The sequence below is a fragment of the Ceratotherium simum genome, chromosome 22 (assembly GCF_057802395.1).
Source record: "Ceratotherium simum simum isolate JZ-2026a chromosome 22, ASM5780239v1, whole genome shotgun sequence".
NCBI classification, from domain to species: domain Eukaryota; kingdom Metazoa; phylum Chordata; class Mammalia; order Perissodactyla; family Rhinocerotidae; genus Ceratotherium; species Ceratotherium simum.
The window spans coordinates 21,139,948-21,161,651 of record NC_141921.1 but is presented as its reverse complement, the minus strand read 5'-3'; the positions used below and the strand labels follow the sequence as shown (position 1 = coordinate 21,161,651).

At 56.0% G+C, this 21,704-nt stretch overlaps 1 protein-coding gene across 1 annotated transcript in view; it reads right to left on the bottom strand.

Annotated features, from left to right (window-relative positions):
* Positions 1 to 3,778: 3,778 nt before the first annotated feature.
* Positions 3,779 to 21,704, bottom strand: part of EPHA10 (EPH receptor A10) — a 41,775-nt gene continuing 23,849 nt past the window's right edge. Inside the window, exons 6-17 of the mRNA XM_087446257.1 lie at positions 20,914 to 21,047; positions 18,101 to 18,272; positions 14,348 to 14,456; positions 10,472 to 10,533; positions 10,196 to 10,321; positions 8,997 to 9,182; positions 8,487 to 8,548; positions 8,041 to 8,244; positions 7,598 to 7,747; positions 7,170 to 7,363; positions 6,398 to 6,553; positions 3,779 to 6,252 (exon numbers count right to left, since the gene is read on the bottom strand). Coding sequence (XP_087302383.1) covers positions 6,138 to 6,252; positions 6,398 to 6,553; positions 7,170 to 7,363; positions 7,598 to 7,747; positions 8,041 to 8,244; positions 8,487 to 8,548; positions 8,997 to 9,182; positions 10,196 to 10,321; positions 10,472 to 10,533; positions 14,348 to 14,456; positions 18,101 to 18,272; positions 20,914 to 21,047 — 1,670 coding nt within the window. The 3' untranslated portion in view covers positions 3,779 to 6,137. The remainder of the gene's footprint in view (positions 6,253 to 6,397; positions 6,554 to 7,169; positions 7,364 to 7,597; positions 7,748 to 8,040; positions 8,245 to 8,486; positions 8,549 to 8,996; positions 9,183 to 10,195; positions 10,322 to 10,471; positions 10,534 to 14,347; positions 14,457 to 18,100; positions 18,273 to 20,913; positions 21,048 to 21,704) is intronic.

Sequence of the window (21,704 nt, the reverse complement as noted above, 5' to 3'; positions counted from 1 at the left end):
CCAATGACGATGAGTTTGCATAGCTATGCAGGGCTTACCTCCCCTGGAAAACAAAGGACGTCTCCGTGTCTCCGTGTGCACAAGCTCTGATAGTGTGTTTCCTTTTCTAATTTTACTCATTGACCGTTGTTGACTCATCTCTAAAATTCACCATGATGCATACGTGCTGAAGATTTTAATAGATAATACGTGTGGCTTCAGAAATGGAAGGCGTGAGAGACACTGTGAGAGAGTTCCATCAGAACCGAGGCCTACCTTGAGCTCCCCACCCACTGGGAGCCTGGAATCCAGTGTGCTTTGGCTGAGGTGCCTCTCCCTTGACAGGATTAGGCGTTTTCCCAGCCCTTTATCGTCCCCGCCTGCATCGCCTCACCTATTAAATGAGCCCCCTCCTGGCCCCCCTGCCAGCTGTAACTGGCACGTCTCCCCTTCTCCACTTTGCCGTCGTCTCTTCCTTCGTTGATATCAGGGTCCATGTAGTTGGCCTTTTCTGACCCTCAGATGATGGATATAGTGGAGGACATAACACAGCCTTGGCACCAAGATGCCAGGAAGAGCCCAGCTCCCCATCTGCAAGTTTCCAGTGCCCACCAGCACGTGCTGTGTGTCCCAACATGCCAAGAGCCATCAGGATGGAGACAGATGACAGTCTCCAAGGATACACCCCTTCAGATCGGGTGCAAAGGTCACGCTGGTGAACCTGCTTGTCTCAACTCTCCTCTCAGGGCCCCAGCTGAGTGTCAAGAATGAGTGTGGTGGAGGGAGGAGAAGGGAGAAGACGCAGCCTAACTGGGGGGAGATGTAAGGTGTTTCCAATGGGGAGACAAATTTGGTTTGGGTTTTTTAGTTTTTCTCTTAAACTTACATGAGCAGTCTTGGTCAAAACATTCCTTGGGGCAAGGTTTGAGAAACCCATAATCTGCCTGCAAAATGCTGGTAGGCGGCATCAGGTCATCCATGAACTGAAATGGTTTCTGACTTCTCTCTGTTGCCCCAAGACCCCAGGGAGCCCAGCCACTAAGATGGGGTGGGACGCATCCTGAGGAGACTAGCAGGGTTTTTCCAAGATACTGGCAGACGCTTGAGTTTAAATGGCAAAGGGTACAAAGAGATTTAAAGAGAATGTGCTGTATGGTAAGTTTTACTCACGTCCTGAGCAGCGTGATGTGGGCGATGTTAGGAGCTGAGTCCAGAATTTAGTCACCGGTTAATAAGGGCAGTGAATGCACCACCTGGTGTTCCCTGGGGGCCTCCTCACACTGCCCCAGGGACCGGGTCAGGCAGAAGGCTTACGGCTGGACTCCCACCACACCTAGGATTTATCCCTATTGGGGTGCCTTTCACACTTCTTACTCAACTGAGTCCCCCATCAGGCAGTGGGGTCTTAGCTTCCCAGCGTCTGCCGCCTGTAGATGCCAGGTGCATGTTCACTGAATGAGCAAACACCTTGTCAAACCAGGTCAGCGGCCTCGCTGCCCGGAGACGTTCATTTCGATCCCCAACCGCATATTGTACGTCTACCTGGGGCCTCTGTCTTGCTAATAATGACATTTAGTGAGGGCTTACTGTGTGCCAGGCACTGTGTGACGTAACGGTGGGGGTCCTCCATGCCCTGGTTGCATGCCTCCGCCGGGGCAGACTTCAGCAGAGCAGCACTGCTGACATCTCAACCCACTGGTTCACTCCTCCCCACGAGGAAGAAGGGATTTACCTAAGGGGATCGGCGGACAGAAGGAATGACCTGCTTGAATCAGTGCCACCTGGCTTCTCCCGCAGTTCTGCCTGCCTACAAGAAGGGTGCACACTGGTCACGCGGGAAGCTGGTCGGGTAGCCCCGCCCCTGCAGGTGAGGCTCGTGGCTCTCCGGCTCAGCCTGGGTCTGGGTGGGCCTAATGCAGGGAAATGATGGGAAACGCACTTTGCCCCCAGTACACCACATCTCACTTAGCGAAGAGATACATTTTACACATTTTAATGTCTCTGAAAATGGGATGCGTCTTCCAACCAGACGGCATAACACAATTTAATTGGCTGTGATGTTTCTTAGTGATACATCTTACACTCAATGGCATCTTAGATTTGAAGAAACACGGTAAGCAACGTTCTCCAGCCAAAGAGCTGGTATCTTGATCTCCACCTGTCCCAGTGAACAGGACTCAGTTGGTTCTGAGCACACGAGAGAGGAAAGGAGGTTAATTATTGCCAGCCAGTCCTCAGCACTAAGCACTTCCCAAGGCCTGGATGAGTCAGGAAATCAGACACCCGCTCCAGGCTACCAACATGAACAGCCCGGGCCAGGGAGAGCAGAAGCACGAGCAAGCCGAGAAAAGTGAGGGCTCATGTGGTACGAGTGTGTGCGTGCACACGCGTGTGTGTGCATGTGTGTACGTGTGACGTGTGTGACTGTGCACATGTGAGTGCTCAGGCAGTGCTCCAGGACTCAGCCCACACCCCCACTCTGCCCCAATCACTGTGTGATCACCTTCCTCCCTTTGCAGCACCCCTCAAAACATTCCCAGACTCCACTCCCCAGTCCTCCCTTCTGGCTTCTGCCCCCCTACAATTAAGATCACTGTTATAGGTTGAATTGTGTCCCCTCAACATTTGTATGTTGAAGCCCTAACCCCAGGTACATCAGAATGGGACTATATTTGGAGACAGTGGCTTTACAGAGGTAAGCAAGTTAAAATGAGGTCATGAGGGTGGGCCAATGTGGACCAGTCTAATATGGCTGGTGTCCTTCTAAAAAGGAGAAATTTGGACAGAGACAGGTATAGAGGGAAGACAATGTGAAGAGACACAGGGAGAAGACGGCCGTCTACAAGCTAAGGAGAGAGGCCTGGAACAGATCCTTCTCCAAGTCCTCAGAAGAAACCAACTCTGCTGACACCTTGATCTCGGACTTCCACCCTCCAGAACTGTGGGACAATACACTCCCATTGCTTAAGCCCCCTGGCTTGTGGTACTTCACTACGGCAGCCCCAGGAAACAGATACAGTCACCACACATCTGTCCTGACAGCCGCTCGTCCACCCTCTTCTCACTTGGCTTCTCTGTATTTGACACCAAGACTTGCTTCTCCTCTGGCTCCACGACATGACTCCTTCCGGGCTCCTTTCCACTGCCCGCCTCAGGTCCCGCCTCCTGCTCTTCCTCATCCAGGGGCCTGCCAGGGTCAGAGTTCCTCCAGAGCTCCCCTCTCCTCCCCTGCTGGCCCAGGGTGACCTCCTTCTCGCCGTGGCTTCAATCCCCATCTGTGAGCCGATGACCCTCGAGCTCTCTCTCACCCACATCTGTGCCAAGTTCCGGACCCAGTATCCACCTGTCTCCTAGACATCTCTGCATGTCCCACAGGATCTCAAACGCATGTCCAAAATCAAGCTCGTCATTTCCTGTCCTCCCCCCACATCCCTGCCAAACCTGCTCCCCCTCCCCATATACTGTCTCAGGGAATGGCACCACCACCCGAGTGTTGCCACTTCCTCCGGGAAGCCTTCCCTGGTTTACTACTCCTGAGACTAGGTGACATCCTTCTCTATACTCCCAGGCCACTCCGAGTTCACCCCATGGTAGCCCTGATCACATTGTCCTTCATCTGTTTCCTAAAAGTGTCCCTCGCTAGACTAGGAGATCTTTCAGGAAAGGGACAGTCCAATTCGTCTCTATGCAGAGAGGTCTCAGGCACACACTTTGAAGAACCCCCCGGGGGAGCCAGAAATCCTCCCACACAATCCACTTAATGGTTTAGCAATTGTCACTGAAAGAGGCACCATATCACAGACAAGTTTTTATTACTTTGTCCTGCATATAGAACCCAAGAAATATAAAAACATTGCCAGAATTAGTCAAAGGACCCGCCTCCCCAACCAGCCCCTTCCCTCCCTGGATGGGCTCAGATGGCGGTGATGGGGGGATGCAGGCCACCGCTTTCTGTCCAATGAACAAGTTCCATATAAAAATAGATCTGTAGAGGGCTCCCAGCGAGCCGTCAGCCTGCATCACACCAGCACCTGTGCAGGCTGAGGCCCGGGACCCTCTGGATTCTGGGACCTCACTCCTCAGTGGAGGGGAGGTCTACCCTGGACGCCGAAGTCCTGCCAACACAGCCGGGCCCCTCTGCAGGACAGTGGGGGACGGGAGGAGACTTTGACCCTTAGAGCATGACTGATGAAGCCGGAGATAGGGATGAGGCTCCCTCCACCCAGGACGGGACACTGGTCCCCATGCTGTGTCCTTTCGAGGCTTCCAGGGGTGGGGGGACAGAGCCTGGAGGGCACCTGGCATAGGACCCTCTAGCCTTGTCAAAAGTGGCAGCATTATCTCGGTCTCTCCCAGGCCCCCCAAAGTCACCGAGCTGGGGCAGGTGCTTAGGAGATGGGGGAGCAAGGAGTGGGGGGTGCTCCAAAGAGAGACGAGCTGCTGCTGGCAGGCGAGGCCCAAGGCACTGCTGGGAGGCACCGTCCCTCACCATGGGCGCTCCCGGGAGACACACTGACTCGCCTAGCCTCCAGCCTCCTCCTCATGCTGGCCCCTCGCTTGGTCTCCTCCATCTTGGTCTGCGGAAAACTCCACCAACACTCAGGAAAGAACCCTCCCCTACCTTCGAGGCCCTCTTCAGTGATGCGTCAGCCTCTGAGCCAAGACACCCTCCCTACACACACACCAAGAGAGCGTCCATCTGCCCCTCCAGCCCACTGCCATAAGGTCTCCTGTTGGCCCCGGGGCACTGCTGGAAGGCACCCCTGTAGTACTTCTCAGTGCCTGAGCTCACCTCCCCACCTAGTCTGAGCCCCGAGGGCCGGCTCTGTGTCTCGTTCGCCCTTGTCCCTCCTTCCCACCCCTCCCATCGCACCTGCACACAGCCACACCCGGAGCAGGCGTATATCAGGGGGACCTGGACAAACTCAGCCCCTGCGGCCCTATCCAGATCAGCTGCCTTCCTGCTGTCCTATGAAGCCCCAGCCTCATGTCACCACCGCTTCTGGGAAGTCCTTCTGGATAAGGGACTCTGGAGTCAGCTCGGCACAACCGCTTCCGCCAGAGCTCTGCAGAAGCCAGAGGGCGGAGGCGCTCCCTGAGAGGCTAGCTGGTGCCCAGGGGATGGAGCTTGCAGGAGGGGTCTCCTCAAAGTCCCCCTGGGCTATCCCAGGAGAATTGGTGTCACAGAGCAGGACCCAGGACTGTCCCCAGAGCCCCCCTTATCCCTAGATTGGGAGTTGGGTGCATGAGTTCCGTCCCCGACTCCTCACTGGGCCCTGGCTTTCCATCTGTACAGTGAGGCTTGGCCCAGCCTGTTAGAGAGAGAAGGCCCGTCTCTGCGAGTCCTGCCGTCACCATATCCAAGGCTGGAGAGCAAAGCTCTTGGGTCCCCGGGGAGAAAACATGTCCCCTCATGCTCTTCCCAGATGTCCTGGCCAGTGAGTTTATAAAAGGAATGCAAAGGGGAGGCCTCGTGGGGCTTCAGGAGAGCACCAGGACCTTGAGTGGCCTACCAGAATCCTCACCCTCATCCTGAACTGTCAGCCCAAGGGCAGGGGAAGCAGAAAACAGCTCCTGGGTCTTGGACCCTGCAGGTCCAGCCTCTGAGCTCAGCACCACCTTTGCCTACCTGGGCCTCAGGATCAGACAGGGCACAGCCCAAGCACAGGGAGCTGAGGACCCTGCCCCTCCAGGGCCCATCAGGATGGGCTGCCAGGCAGCCCTGTGGTCCCTGCTAGGTCTAACGGGAGCCCATCCATGAGGGACCCGTGCTGCCTGCTGGCCAATGGGTCAGTAGGAAAATGGGGTACCCACTGGGGTAGGCCCTACACCCACTGGGTGTGGAAGACAGAGGGCATGAACCTGACAACTTGAAGCCATGCCTACCCTCCCTGGCCCTCCTGCTGCGGTCTCTGAGACCCTGCATTTCTTCCCACTGTTATCTCAGGGGGCCTCCGTAGGGATGTGGATCTTTTCTCCAGGGGGACAGGGTCAGCCAAGGTGTTTAGACTAGGGAAAATGGGAGGAGTAGGCAGTGAAATGGGGGAACTGTGGCCCCAAACAAGCTCTGGGCCCACGTGGAGGAGGTGAGCCCTCACTTCTGCATGGGTGGAGCACAGCCGGCCAGGTCCTCGTCAGGGTTGGGAGAGTAGGGCCCCTCACACCTGCACCCCCTGGCCCTGCAGCTGGAGGACGTGGGCCTGCAGGGCGCTGATCCCGCTGAGGAGGGCCTCCCGATGCTCCGCCGAGGAGATGCCCAGGCTCACCAGGTCCCTGCGAAGAAGGGCTGGTCAGACCCGGCTGGCTCCACCCACCTTCTGCTCTCCCTCCCCTTGGCTGGACAGGAAAGGGCCCAGAATCGGGACAGGCTGGGCCTCCCAAATAGGCGGGGCAAGGCTGCTGCGTTCCTCAGACTCACTGGGCAGCCATGGTGGCCACGGCCTCCAGGCTCCCATAGCCAGCCACGGCGAAGCTGTCCTTGTAGCGGCCCAGGTCCAGGGCCTCCAGCCACGCGCCCACGGAGCCAAAGGAGGGGAAAGTGGAGAAGGCACGGTCCGCCAGCGGGGTGGGAGGCCTGAGGAGCAGAGGAGCTGAAGTCAGGCGACAGCAGGGATCTGGTCACTCTCCTGAGGAGAGGCCAGCTGTGAAATGACAGGAGAAGGGAAGGACAACTGCGCACCAGGTCTGCCTGGCTCACGCGGGGTGCTGTGCATTCTCAGGCAAGTGGAGAAGGGGTTGCGCCTGAGCCAGCTAAAGGGACTGGGAGTATCTGGCACAGTCCAGGGGTAGGACATATCTAGGACAGTCTGGGATGTGACCCGTATTTGGACAACTAATACTAATTTCACTTATTTTATTTATGGGAACTACAAATTTGTTAGAACTATTACCACATATATTAACCCAGTCAGTGGTCATTGTACCTGGGAGATGTGGGGCAAAATCCAGGACAAGTGGAAGTGATTAAGAAGGATGAAAGGTTAGCTGTGCCGAAGGTAGGTGGGCATATTAGGTCTATTTGGGGCAACTGGGAGAGCAGTCCCGCCTGGACAGGTGGGGGAGGACAGGTAGGGCGGTTGTACTTGGGACACGTGGGGAGGCCGTGCAGGGAGAGGTGAGGGGTCGGCTGGATCTGGGATGGCTGGGAATACACGGGAATGTACCTGAGACTAGTGAGGGATCAGCTGTACCTGGGAGAGGTGGTCGCGGCACTCTTTGGGGGTTCTGGGTCCTGCACCATCTTGCTCAGGACGCTGTGGATCTGGGAGAACCTGGGCCGCTCACCCGGGTCCTTCTGCCAGCAGTCAAGCATCAGCCGGTGCAGGGGGATGGGGCAGTTCCTGGGGGGCGGCAGCCGGAAGCCATCCTCCACGGCCTTGATCACCTGGGCCACGGGAGCGGTGCGCAGATGGGAGGCTTTAGGTCCCCCCAACACACACACATCCCATCCCCAGGAAGACTCAGTTGGCAGCCAGGCCAGACTGGAAGCAAGTAGACAGTAAAGAGGGGCCTGGGGCTAAGAGGTCAAGGGCCAATGTGCAGAGGTCAGGGAGCTGGAGCCTGAGGTCAGAGGGCAACAGGATCAGAAGGCAAGGAGCTGGAGGCACAGGTCACTCACGTCTTGGCCAGACATGTCCCAGTAGGGCCGTTCTCCAAAGGCCATCACCTCCCACATGACCACGCCGAAGCTCCACACGTCACTGGCAGAGCTGAAGTGGCCAAACTGAAGCGTCTCGGGGGCGGCCCACAGGGCCGGGCTCCGGCCACTCTGGGGGCGAGCGGGCGGCTCAGGGGCAGGGAATGACAGGGTCACATCCAGGGTTCCCACCCACAGAGCCCCAGCCCCAGCCCCACTCGCCACCCTGCCGACTACACATCTGGGGAAGGCACACAGGCTGACCACAGGGTGACGCCCCACTGCCATTTATTCGGGACCAACTAGGAGGAGGGGCAGGGCAGGGGAGTGACCCTGACGCAGCACGGAAGGGGACGGAAGTGGGGAGATGGGGGCTCCAGCGCAGTCTGACGGGAAACAGAGGAGTTGGGGAAGGGACCCCTCACCATGGTGGTGTAGACAGCCTCTGCTCGGTCCCGGGGTCCCCGCCCAAAGCCCGAGATCTTGCAGACGAGGCCGCTGCTGACCAGCACACGGCGGGCGGCCAGGCCCCGGTGAACGTAGCCCATCTCGGACAGATACTTCATGGCCGACGCCAGCCCGGGCAGCAGCCCCATCAGCTGCCCGGCCACCAGCTGGCCCTCATGCCGCTGCGGGAGAGGAGGAGACCAAGGCGTGGGCTGTACACTCGGTTCCCCTGGTGCTGTGTGACCCAGGGGAGTCATCTGGCCCTCTCTGGGCTTCAGTTTGCCTTGGGACCCACTAGGTCAGCCTGGCCAGCAGGCATCTTGTTAGGGAACGATACCAACTCCAAGTCCCACCGAAGAGAAAAGAGAGGGATGAAGAATAACACAGTCATCAGTACCCCCTCGCCAGGGCCCAGGCCACTCACCCTGAGGAAGCCATCCAGGGCCCCATGGCTCATGTACTCAGTGACAATCATCAAGGTGCTTCCTGTGCCCAGGGACGGGGAACACACACGCTAAGTTGCCTGCTCCCCTCTGCGTGCACATGTGCTGCCCCCACCTGGGCCCCAGCCCGGGCCAACATGGCCAGAAACAAGCTTCCCCAATCTCACCACCCTCCCACCCGGCCCAGGAGCCTCCAGGCCAGAGAACAAAAGAGGAGACGTCTGTAGGACAAAGGCCAAGGTCAGGAGCTGCGACAAGTTAGCTAAGAAAGGTCACCACGGTACAAGCGATCCACCCCCCAGAGTGTCACAAGTCACAAAGGTCACTCAAGGTCAGAGGGTCGCCCGGAGGCAGTGAGAGAGCTGAGGCCTTCTCTCCAGGCCAGGTGGCTTAGCAGTTCCCTTCTCGGCTGAGAAAAGGGCCTGGGGCGCACGGGCACCCACCTCCCACCCACCCTCTCCACCCCCATCCTGTGGAGCAGCAGGCCCTACCTCGGGTCACGACCCCCTCCAGCCGCACCACGTGGCTGTGGTCGAACTGGCCCAGGGTGAGGGCCTCGGCCAGGAAGCTGAGCCTCTGAGAGTCAGAGCAGCCCTCCCTCAGCGTGTGCACCGCCACGGGGAGCTCCTGGCGGCCAGGGAGCTGCAGGCAGCCGCAGCACAGCTCCCCAAACCGCCCTGTGGGGAAACAGCACCTCAGACAGCCCCCTGGAGGCCACCCCGCGGCCAACCCGGGCAGGGTGAGCTGAGGAGCAAGCAACCTCCGGATTGTGGGCCGTTTCTGGCCTGGGACTCAGAGCTCCTAAGTTCAAATCCCAGGAAACTGGGTACCAGCAATGCGACATGGGCTTCCTCTCCTTCCCTCTTCGCCTCAGTTTTCCTCTCTGTGAAATGGGGACTCCTCCTAGCCTGCCTCAGCAGGAGTTTCAAAGCCTCGAAGAGAGGACGTTGCACATGCCAGCACATCAACGGCTATCAAAGCCCAGTGTGACCCAGGAAGGAGGACAGTGACATCTATTCTGCCACACTGCCCCTTCCTGGCCACTGTCTAGCAGGTCTGGCTCCTGGTGAAAGTGGCTGCTTCTCTGAGCACAGGGGCTGAGGGTTTGTAGACGCGAAGAACAGAGCCAGGAGACTGACTGTAGAGAGCGAGCACTCACCATGAGCCAGGCCTGGTGTCGAGTGCTGGGAAGTCCCCACATCAGCTCCAGCTGAGGCCGAGATCATGCCCATTTTACAGATGAGAAACTGAGGCTCAGAGCAGAAGAGGGACATGCCCCTAGTCACACAGCTGGTCAGTGGTAGAGCCAGGACTAGAACTCAGGTATGTCTGGTCCCCAAGCTTGCACAGGCCCTCCCCCACTGCCCCATAAAGGCCTGGGACTAACTTCCACCAGTGGCAGTCTGCAGAGGCCAGGTCTGAAAGGGCCTGAATGGAGAGATCTCAGTGATCTTGGGGACGTGGAGAGGGTAGGAAGGCAGGGTCACAGACTCCTCTGCCAACCCCTTCCCTGCAACCTGGTAGGCGGAGGTCCGGCTTGGTGGACAGGGCGGGGACTGGGGGGGAGGCGGGGATTCCAGAAATGGGGGCGGGACTTGTGGTGGGGCGGAGGCGGGGCTTCTAGAGAGGGCGGGGATGGGGCGGAGGCTGGGCTCCCGGATGGACACGGCTTCCTGGATGCCCAGCTTGCCTGCTCCAAGGCTCTTCTCCAGTGTGACGCTGTTGGCATCCAGCTCCTTGGCAAACAGATGAACAGCCTGCAGCGGGTCCCCACAGCTTTGGGGGTCCACGAACGTGCGGCGTGTCGGGACTTTGACTGGGTACCCGGAGAGAGAAAGAGCTGGGCCTGAGGAAAGGGGCCTCCACGGCTGGAGAGGTGGGGGTTATGCAATGGCAGCCAGGGCAGGGGTTGAGGAGTGAGGTAGGGTGGCGCCCGCCCCGCCCGAGCCAGGCCCAGGAGACTCACAGTGGAAATACAGCTCCTCCTCATCGTGGGCATCCCGACCTCCTTTGCCATAGCTGCAGGGCCTGGGGAGGTGCAGAGTCATCCTTTGAGCCAGGTGCTCTAGCCCTTCCCATCTCACCAGCACCCACGGCGGTGTCCCTTCAAAAGGATAAGGTCTGTGCCCCAGGGGAGGGACCTTCTTGTCCTGTGGGTATGAAAACTCCTCCCATAGCACACATACAGCCCTGGCCCAGACCTCACCCCTCACCCCCGCCAGCATTCCTAGCTATTTTCACTTGGAGACACAATGAACATTCTTGCAACTCCAGAGGCGCCCAAATCCACACTCCTGACTTGAAGCCCAAGCTGACCCCTGCCTACAGGTGAACCAGTCAGGCAGACTTGGAAGTCAGGGGCAGCTTCTGCTGGAGCCAGGAAAACAAACACTGAGAGTTCTGCACAAGCCCACTCACAGGTCTGAGCAAAGGAGAAGGGCGGGGCACCACGGGAACACGCAACACATGGCCCTGACCAGGTCTGGGGCCGTCCAGCATGGCTTCCTGAGACAGAGGCAGCCATGGACCAAAGCACTGCGTCAGAGCCAACAAAGCCACAGGCTGGCAGTGGGGGCCCTGACAGGGCCTTGCCGGCCCAGGTAAAGGCTTTGGCTTTTATTCTGGGAGCAGAGAAGAGCCCCCCACCCGCCGTGGGGGGCAGGTTTGAGCAGGGGAGTGCCAGGATTCAATCTGCATTCTAGAAAGATCATCTGAGCTGCTGCTGCTGTTTTCCCCGCAGGAGATGGCGGTGGCTCAGGCTATGGGGTGACCACGGACACAGAGAAAAGTGAGAAGACTCGAGTCACATGTAGGTGACAGGGCCACAGGGCTTGGAGATTGCTAGAAGGCACAAAAAAAGAAGGCAGGAATGATTCACAGGGTTCTGGCTTGCCCAGCAGCAGCGTTTATGGTGGTGCCATCTTCCAAGATTGGGAGAGGAAAAGTTCACATTTAGACCTTTGAGCCTGCAGGGCCTATGGGGGAAGTAGGGAGGATCGATAAGCAGGGAGTTAGATGTGTGTGTGTCTGGAGTTTGGAAGAGAGGTCTGCTCTGGAGATACAAATTTGGGAGCTGTGAGCACTGCCCAGGGAGAGGACGGAGCCTGAGAAGTGGGACTGGGAACAAGTCTGAGGACCCCCACATCTAGAGATTGGGTAGAGGAGAAGGCAGCCACGGAGGAGCTCACGAAAGAACCACCAGAGAACCTGAAGGGAAAGAGAAGAGAAATCAGGGGTGGCCAAGTCACAGGAACCAAAGAGAGAAACAGTGGAGCAGGGGGCAGAGGTCATGTGAAGGCTCAGGAAGAGGAGTTAAGGGAGGCTGGGGAGAGATGATCCCATTTTGATGTGGATGGAAAAGGGGAGAAAGGCTGTCTGTCCCACAGGATGAAGTGGTCACGACACGGGGCTAACAGCATGGGCTCTGAACCTGACTGCACGCTGGGCTGCCTGGCTCCTCCACTCAGTAGCTGTGGGACCGAGTGGCTCAGTTTTTGTGCGTGTGTGTGTGTGTGTGTGTGTATGTGTGTGTGTGTGTGTGAGGAAGATTAGCCCTGAGTTAACATCCGATGCCAATCCTCCTCTTTTTGCTGAGGAAGACTGGCCCTGGGCTAACATCTGTGCCCATCTTCCTCTACTTTATATGGGACGCTGCCACAGCATGGCTTGATGAATGGTACGCAGGTCCACGCCCGGGATCCGAACTCGTGAAACCCGGGCTGTGGAAGCAGAGCGCGCGAACTTAACCACTATGCCACTGTGCCAGCCCCGGCTCAGTTTTCTTTTAATAAAATCAGGATAAAGCTAGCCCCACCTGATAGCAAAGAGATTACTAAGCACTCCATAAATGTTAACTATTGTGCAGGAGAGAGGGGACATTATAAACAGTGACGGTTCCTGAGATGGTAAGAAGGGGTGGGATCAGGTCCTAGGTGGATGGGCTGGTCCTGGCCAGGAGGTCTGCACCTCCTCTGGAGTGGAAGGAGGGAGGGGTGCAGAGAGGGCAGGTTTGCAGACATGGCTCTGAGAAGCTGGGGGGCTAATGATGTGGTCACAGAGCAGGTGCAACAGACGTGGCTGAGGGAGCGAGCTGCAAGGACAGGGAGCCTGCAGGCAACAGTCCAAGAGCTGGATTCGGTATTTGCGGGGATGGCCAGGTCCGTGTCAGGATACGGGAGACGGAGGCTGAGGTGGAACAGAGAGAAGGTCCTCGGGAATGAGGAAGTCAAAGAACCGAGAGGCCGAGGGGCGGCACAGGTCGTCCAATGGCTTCTGAAGTCACCCAACGTGGTGACAGGACTTCCACGAATGAGGGGAACATCCAGGAGAGGTGGGGAGAGATGGAGGGGGCAAGGTTGAGCAGACGGAGGAATGAAAGAGGGTGCATGGTTAAAGGAAATGAGAATCTTCCTCTGGACGACACCCTCTAGTGAGAAGTTCAGGGAGCCAGGATGGGCGGGGGAGGGAAAGTGGAGTGAGGCGGCCACTGCACAGAGCAGGTACCGCACGGGCTCAGAGAGGAGGGGACGGGTGTGAGAGATGTTAGTCTGCAGAGCTGGGACATGCATGCCGGAGGAGCTTGCCTCTGTGCCCATCAGCACGAGACCGGCTGATTCTCCCCACTTCAGTGCTGTTTGATTTTGAGCAGGCTTTGAAATCTGCCCCGGCTTACTCTGCCTGCCCTCGTGCGTCTGTCTCCGGGGCACACCCAGGCAGCTGCTCCTGTCCTGCAGAGTCTCTGCCCAGAGAGGTGCTCCTTACTCACCCCTCTCCCCTTTCCTCCTCTGCCTCCCTGAGCCCCTAAGCTCGCAGCCAGGACAAGGTGCTCTCAGCCCCTGTCCATTCCCGCTTTTCCAACAGGTCCAACGTAAGGATGTTTAAACATGAGAAAGGAGCTCGCTCCTCCTGTCCTGCCTTCCTGACTCACCTGACCCGGGCAGAATTGGCTCCCAGACCCGCAGGACGAGGTCCTCTCCTCCTCAGTCACGTTCAGTGCCTCATTCAAGGCCAAGCAGACAGTCAGTGCCAAATGAATGTACCCTGTCTGGCCCACAGGCAGTTCCAGGATGCTGAGATGCGCTGCGATGTGGCTCCCCGGCCAGCCTGTTTCTCTCCTCTGCTCCCCCTGCTCTATCCTCTGCCCATCGTAGGCCAGCTTTCCAACCCCTCAAGTCTGCTGACCTCAGTCCCTGCCTGGTACCCGCCTAGGGTGCCTCTGCATGTGGCAGACTGTGGCCCGGGGAGAAGGGGGAAATATACGCCATGAGGCTTCTGCTGCGTGCAAAAGGACTGGAATCTTCTCTGAGCCACACTCATGCTCCACATCTTTTCCCCTCCTCCCATCCCCTTTCTCTGCCCACTCTCCTGCACGCTTCTTCCTGCTGGGGGTGGGGGGTTTCTGGTTTATGAGTTCCCTTCCCCCCTCCCACACACATACACACAACATAATTTCTGCCTTTCTTCCCTTTGCTTGTGTTCAAGGGCCTCAAGATCCCTTGGGGGCAGGGGCTGGGGGCCTCTGAGCACCTCAGGAGAATCCTAATCACACTGGAGCAGCCGGAGCTTGGTTCCATCCTCAGTGATGCCTTCTGACATTTAATGAGTTAAGGAGCTAAATCCCCTTCATCCCAGAGCAGCTGAGCGCTGGCTGCTGCAGGAGCAGTATGCGGGGGGAGGGGCTAGACTACACTAGCTGTGCCTGTGTCAGTACAGCAGTGCGCTTGCACGTGCAAATCTGCGTGTGCGCAGATGCAGGTACAGGTACAGGTGCCTGTGAGCACACGTAAATGTGCACAGGGACACGACCCACCAGAGGTCAGCCGGGCTCGGACCAGCCACCTACCTCCTCCAAATGGCCAGCACACTCATCACGGAGCCCAGGACGAGGAGGGCTGAGATGGTCACCACGGTGACGATGACCACGGGGCTCTGGTCCCGGGACCCTGAGGTAGCTGGAAGGAAAACCACGAGGTTGAGGCAGGCAGAGGACCAGGCTCCTGGGTAAGCCCCGGGACACACTCCTGTCCTCATCCCACAACAGGATTCCCACAGCCCCTCTGCACTCGGCTCTGCCTCCCAGCAGCAGAGGGACCACGGTAGCCCCACTAACCACAGTGGCACCTGGAGTCCCAAGAGCTTCCTTCCCTCCCAGGGCAGGGCACCTCCACTGCAGCCCAGCTCTGAGAGAGGAGCAGGGGTTCAGACAGGTGGGCCCAGGCCTCCCTTTTTGCCTTTCAGATGGGCCATGAGACTTAAGGCAGCTCTGCAGGGGGAATGGCCTCTCATCTGAGCTCCCTAGCCCCAATCCAGACCCTGCACCAACCATAACAGTGAGTTAACATTGAATGCACACTTACTCCATTGAAGACACTGTGCCATGTGCCTTAACTAAATGATCCTGTTTCATCATCACAACAAGCCAGTAAGGTGTCATTGTCTCCGTTTTACAGCTGAGCAAACTGACACTGAGAAAAGTTGTGTAGTTTGCCCAAGGTCACACAGCTAACAAACGGTGAACCTAAGAGCTGAACCTGATTTCAAAAGCCTCTGCTTTGAACTATTTCCCCAAGGGGGCACCTACAGGACCCCAGGCTCTCATCCCCATCCATCCATCCATCCATCCTTCCATCCATCCATCCATCCGTCCATCATGTGTGCCAGGCTGGACTAGCACTGGGGAGACAGCGATGAATGAGCCAGAATCCCTGCCCTGGAGGAGTGTGCAGATCAGTAGAGGAGATGGAAACAAAAATCTTAACTGCAGAATGAAAAAAGAAACAGAGAAATGAGCAGAGCTGAGTGGAGGCATGATCATTTCTTCCTAAAGCCAGTAAGGAAGGCTGTGCAGATGAGGTGTCGTCTAAACTGGACCTGGAAGATTGAAAGGGTTGTTGATGATGCTTAGATGCACATGCTGGGTCTGGAAAATGGCAAGTCATCCCACGTGACTGGAAAACAGACTGTATGAACGCAGAGAGTGGCAAGCTATGAAGCTGGAGGGCGGAGGATGAAGGGGACTGGGGGAGGAGACAGAACCTGGAGGGGCTTGAATGCCAGGCCAAGGAGTACAGACTTTACCCTGAGAGCAACAGGGAGCCAAGGAGCCAGGGAGCAATGGACAGAGTTCCTGCCCAGGGGGAAAGGAGTGGGGGTGTCTGCTGGGTTGGGAGCAGGGATGGAGGAGAGGTGCTAGAGAGAGGTAAAGGTTTGCAGTAATTATTGAGAACGGGGAAAATGCTGTGCAGCCCTGAAGACTGAACTGAGATTAGGAAAATATACCTCTGCAGGCAGCCTCGGCGTGGGACAGAGGACGGCCCAAGTCTGGGGACCAGCAGGGCAAGTGCAGCAAGACATCTGGGGCATGAGGGCTGGCAGAGCTGGTGAGTATTTCTGCTGGGAGAATCTGCAGTGGCTGGGGAGAGATGGTGTGGGGCCAGGAGGGGCTGAGAACCTGGGAGATGCTTTTACGATGTCAGAGAGCAAGTGAGGAGGGAGAGGAGAGGAGGGAGAGTTAGAGGCCAGCAAGGCCAGGGTCGAAGAGGGGATTGCAGAGCCCACGGTTCCAGAGGTGGGGAACAGGGTCCAGGGTCTGGCCGGGGCAGAAGGGGGGTGGAGCTTCCAAGGACTGTTTGAAATGAAGTGTCCATGTAGACCCGGAAATGGAGAATGGAGATAGGGTGGTTGTGGTAGGTAGCCTCTGAGATGTCCCCTGGCTTCCCCACCTCCTGGTATTCATTCCCCTTGAGTGTGGGCTGGACATAGTGACTGGCTTCTAGTGAAAAGAATCCAGCAAAAGTGATGGGATGTCACTTCCAAGATTAGGTTACAAAAGACTGTGGCTTCTGCCTTAGGTGCCCTCTCACTCTCTCACTTACTCACAGTCTCCGAAAGAGTCCAGTTGCTGTGTTATGAGCAGCCCTATCAAGAAGCCCATGAGGCGAGGAACTGCATGCCTCCAGCAAAGAGCCAGCGAGAACCTAGCATGGAGGCAGATTCTCCCCCAGTTAAGCCTTGAGATGACCGCTACCCCAGAGGACACCTTGACTGCCGCTTGTGAGAGACCCTGAGCCCGTGGCACCTAGCTAAGCTGCACCCATATTCCCGACCCACAGAAACCACGAGTTAACAAATGTTTTCAGCCACTATGTTTCAGGGTAATTTGTTATGCAGCACCAAATAACTAATACAATGGTGAACCATGGTCCTTCATCGTGATCCTGACTTGGGGTCACAGCTCACTGGAAAAAGTGCTCCATTCCCCCATAGCCAGGGCCACAGCAGAGGAGGATGGGGAGCGGAGCAGTGTCTACTAACTGAGAAGCACCAAACAAATGGAAACCATCAGCCCTTTTCAGCTAACAGCCCCATCTCCTGCCCCCGCCCCACTCACTCCAGCCAAACCAGTGAGCCTTTGTTCAGATGGCTTTCTCTACCCAAGATGCCTTCCCTGCCCAACTCCACACATTCAGATGTTCCCCAGCCTTTAGTACATGGCTCTAATCTCCTCTTGCCAGCACCTGGCCGAGGTCTAGCACAGACAGGCGTTCAAGCAAGAAGTGCTGTCTCCCTTCCCAGAACTCAAACTCCTTCAACATTTTATCTCCACTTCCCTTTGGGCTCAGAGCTCTTCCTATCTCGGATTAGACTCATGGAGCAGGTCGGAAAGAATTATTATCTTGACAGCTGGTGCCAGAATGCCTCTTAGGGGGAACTGCCTTTGTCCAGGGAAATACTTTCATGAGCTGCTCGGGGTAGATAGAGATGAGATCCTGAGGGCTGGGTTAGCAGCAGGCAAAACAACAAAGGAGAGACAGCTAAACTGCTCTGCTCCATCATGAAAGGGAGTCTGGGGGTGGGTGGGGCTGGGAGAAGAGGCGCCAGGGGAGAGAAGGGACGGGAGCAGGGGAGAGTGTGATACCCTGGAGAAGCCGGAGCCATCTGAGGATCAGTAGATCTTGTGTTCAGCTTTTGTTTTGTTTTGTTTTGTTTTGATAACAGCGTCATTGAGAAATTACTCACATACCGTACACCTCACCCATCGAGAGTGCACACTTCTCATTTTGTTTTGGTTTGTTTATTGCTGCAGTGCAGCCCCCTTGATGTCCCCTAACCCTCGGTGAAGTCTGTCTCACACTCTACAGCCTAGCGGGGAAAGGGGCAGCATCCCACACTTGAGTGTGTATCATGGCCGAGAGGAAGCAGCAGAATGGGAACAAGAATTTAGTGGTCAGAGCGAGAAGTGAATACGAGACTAAAACTCCTCCCAAGAAAAGAGCAGGAATCTTGGAGAGGACACAGGATGTTTCCGTAAGACCTGGGTGGTCCTGAGAGGCAAGGAGACACCAGCTGAGCCCTGGGGTGTAGTTGTTCATGAACCCTGCCCCATGAGCTCTCCTATGACAGTTACCCATCTAACTCATGTCACTGAATAGGCACTAGTTGGTGGCTTCCAAATTCATGAATTAATTGGGCTGTAATTACACTGTTTTGCAGGCCCCTTTAATTGCACAGATAAGCCCCCCTCCATTTGTCTCCCTGCCCCAGCCCCAGGCCGGTTCTCTGCCCGGTTTCCTCTCCACTTGCATGCATCACTTACCCTCCCCCAGGGTCTGCACTTCAATGCTGGGGTTGAAGCTCTGGGTCTCCCAGGAGGGCCCCGGGGAAGCCGCCCGGATCTGAAAGACGTAGCGAGTGGCCGGCTTCAGGTTGGTGACGGTGACCGCAGGCGCCCCTGTCTTCACTGTGGAGTAAGTCTGCTCACTCTGACCCTGTGGAGGGACCAAGAATGAGGGCCAGGGCCAGGCCCAGGGCCACGCTTTTAGGAGAATGACGGGAAAAAGAGCAGAGAGGCAGGAGAAATACCCTGGGTGAGCGAGGGCTTGGTGGAAGAACCTGACTCCAGCTGTCTTGGGAGGTTCCACAGGTTTCTTCCCTAGGCTCCCCAACCCCTTTCTCCACCTCAAGTTCCCACCCACACTTGCTGGTACTTGTGGCTGAGAACAGCCCCTCCTACAAGTAAGAGAAACTTTAGAGAAGGTGCCAGATCCTCCTTCTCGAGGATGGTAATATGATGCACATTAGGGCCTGGCAGTCAGGGGGTGAGCTGGGCCTGACCCCTAAGAGGGAAGAATAAGAAAATGAGCCCTGACACCTGCCCGGCCCTTGTCGGCTACAAAGCTTTTCCTTCCCCCTTGTCATCTGATTTTCACAACTGTCCTGCAAGGCACAGATTCACAGATAAGGAATCAGGCTCAGAAGGATGGAGAGGCTCACCCACAGCCCCACTGGATAGTGGAACGGGGAGAGCTGTCACCGAGTGAGGGCCCACTCATTGCCAGCTGCTGTGCCAGACCCTTTAGAAGCCTGACTTCCTCACAACAGCATTTCTATGTCGTTTTATAGGTGAGGGTCACATCAAAGAAGGGTCAGGGTGACACCTTCTCAGTTTCTTCAGGTCCCGTGCTTTGTGGTCTACATCATGCTGCCCCCAGTGCATGTGATAATGGTGTGTACTGGAGATGCTGCCATCATTTTGTTCCTGCCCACAACCCTTTATTAGAGCCCCTGCCAACCACAGCCCCCAGAAAGGCACCTCCCTGATATCCTGTGGCCCCAGTTCTTTGGTCATGGTATTTAGGAATCCGGGCAGACTCTGACCCAAGCTGGGCCAATCAGAATCTCCCTTCCAAGCATTTGAACAACCCATTGAAAGACGGTGAGGCAACGGCTGCAGGACCTATGAGATGGGGCAGGCTGGGAGCAGGGAGGAGGAAAGGGGCAAGGCTGCCTATGTTGGCAGCTGTGATGTGCTATGAGCAAGTCCCTCTGCAGAGGAGGTTGGACTGGTGAACAGAGAGAAGTGGAGATGAGCAGCACTGTGACTCCAGCAACACTTCTGTCACTGGGTGTCAAGAGATGTTCCTGAAGCCTTTCAGATAGACCCCCTTTTGTATTGGCTCCTCTTTTTAAGGGTGTTTGTTCCCAGCAAATTCACACTCCCTAAGGGCCAGGGAGCATCCACCCAGCTCAGCTTTGGATCTCCAGCTATGCTCTGATCCCCAAGTATCAGTTCAAGAGCCCTTTCTAAGCAACTACTGCATGCCTAGCTCCTCCCCAGTGTCCTTTGCTGCTGTCTCCTAAACATCAGGGTTCCTCAGAGCTCTGTGCTGGCCACTCTTCTCACTCACATTCCCCTCTTCGGTCATCTGTCTGGTCCCCTGGCTTCAGCTACCATCTCTGTGCTGAAAGCCCCCAACTCTCTCTCTTTCTCCAGCCCAAGCATCTCCCTTGAGCTTCAGACCTGCAAGTCCACCTGGACGTCCCATGGGCCCTCTGAATGAAGACTACACGAGGAAACTCAAGCTCCCCATCTGCCCCAAACCTGCTCCTCCTCCTCCAAGTTCTCCACCTCACTTTAGTGGCACCCCATCCTCTAGACTGGCCATGTCATACACCCAGCAGTGACTCAGGAGTCCCTCCTCCTTCCTGTTCAGCCTCCGCCTCCCCCAACTCACAGCTCTCAATAGACTTCTAGGTTTCAAAAACTATTATCTGATTCAGCAAAGAAATCCTTTGAGTTACTGAGGGGGTGAAATTCTGACACATGAAACACTGAAGCTGAAAGCAGGGTTTCACTTTAATGAATAAAATTTGCACCACGGTGAGAAACAGTTTAGCAGTAGATTACATATCAGATTTAAAGACAATAAATTTATGGGGAAAAGAGAGTGGATTGGGATGTAACTCCATTTGTCAAATCATGGTTAAACTGTAACCATTGATTGACAACAGATACAGGAGGTCAGCAAAAGTCAGCAAAAGTATCCACGAGAATCAATTGGCTATATGGACTTTACAATAAGGAGCAATGTATATTTCTTGTTATTCTTTGTAAATGATGTTACACATTCTTTTTATCAGTAAAATTATAATAACCATTCATACATTCATTGTTCTGGAGAGCTGGTTGTTAAACATTTACCAGCACACCACCCGACCTAGCAACGTGCTCCCATGGTCAGACATTTTTGTAAAATTTGAAACAATATATTTCTGCATTCTTTTTCTTAAAAACGGTTGCAAATTATATGTATGCGATTCAGCCACACAAAATCTGGATCAGCCCTCAAGAAAGCTCTTTGTCAACTGCAAACACCAGGCAAAAGTGATGAAAACAGAGACTGGTGACGAATGAGACTTGAGGGAGAAAGGAAGAGCGCTGGTGTCCATGGTGTGGAGGGGACAGGAAGAAACTCAAGCCTGGGGGGCCACTTAGGAGGCAGGTGGACGTGTTTAGAAAGAAAGAAGGGCTTTTGCTGGGAGGAGCTTGTGAAGAAAAGGAAGCCGGGCGGCGAGGGGGCAGACCACAGTCCGGAATGCAGCCCCAAGTCCCTCCCAAACCCGACTCACCTTCTCGTAATATCGGATCTCATACTCCGTGCTGTTGGCCCCGGGGGCTCCAGCGGGGATGGGCTCCCGCCACGACAGGGACACACTCTGGGGCTCCACTCGGTCCCTGCGGATCTCATCCTCCTCCCAGGGCGCTGAAAGTAAGTAATGGGGTTCTCGATCCAGATCCGACTGTGGGGCAGGGCCAGGGGGCTGAAAAGCCGGGGCATGAGGGGTTGGGGGCGGGGCTAGGCAAGGGGAGGGGCGTGGCTGAAGGGGCTGTGGGCGGGACAGGAGGCCCCTGAAGGGCAGGGCCTGAGGAGCACAGTCTCACAGGAGACCAGAGTGAAGAGAGGCCCCCCTCACCCCACAGCTCTCCACTTAAGTGGCTCCCAGAGGGAATAGCGCCAGATGTCCCACTGCCTGCCCACCTCTGCACTCCAGCTCCCCTCATGGTGGTTGGTTCTTATTCCCTGGGCTCTTTCTACACTTTCTTTTTATACTTTTTAAATACTATACTATTTTTTAATGTTTAGAGACATTAGAGAGCAGGAAGATCAGACACAACTCTTCTAATGATCTGGTCAAGAGGTAACATACTCAACACACTAGGAATAGAAGGAAACCACCTCAAAATAATAAAAGCCATATATGAAAAGACCACAGCCAACATCTTACTCAGACAGTGAAAAGTTGAAAGCCATCCCCCTAAGCTCAGGAACAAGACAAGGATGTCCACTCTTGCCACTTCTATTCAACATAGTAATGGAAGTCCTAGCCAGGACAATTAGGCAAGAAAAAGAAATAAAAGT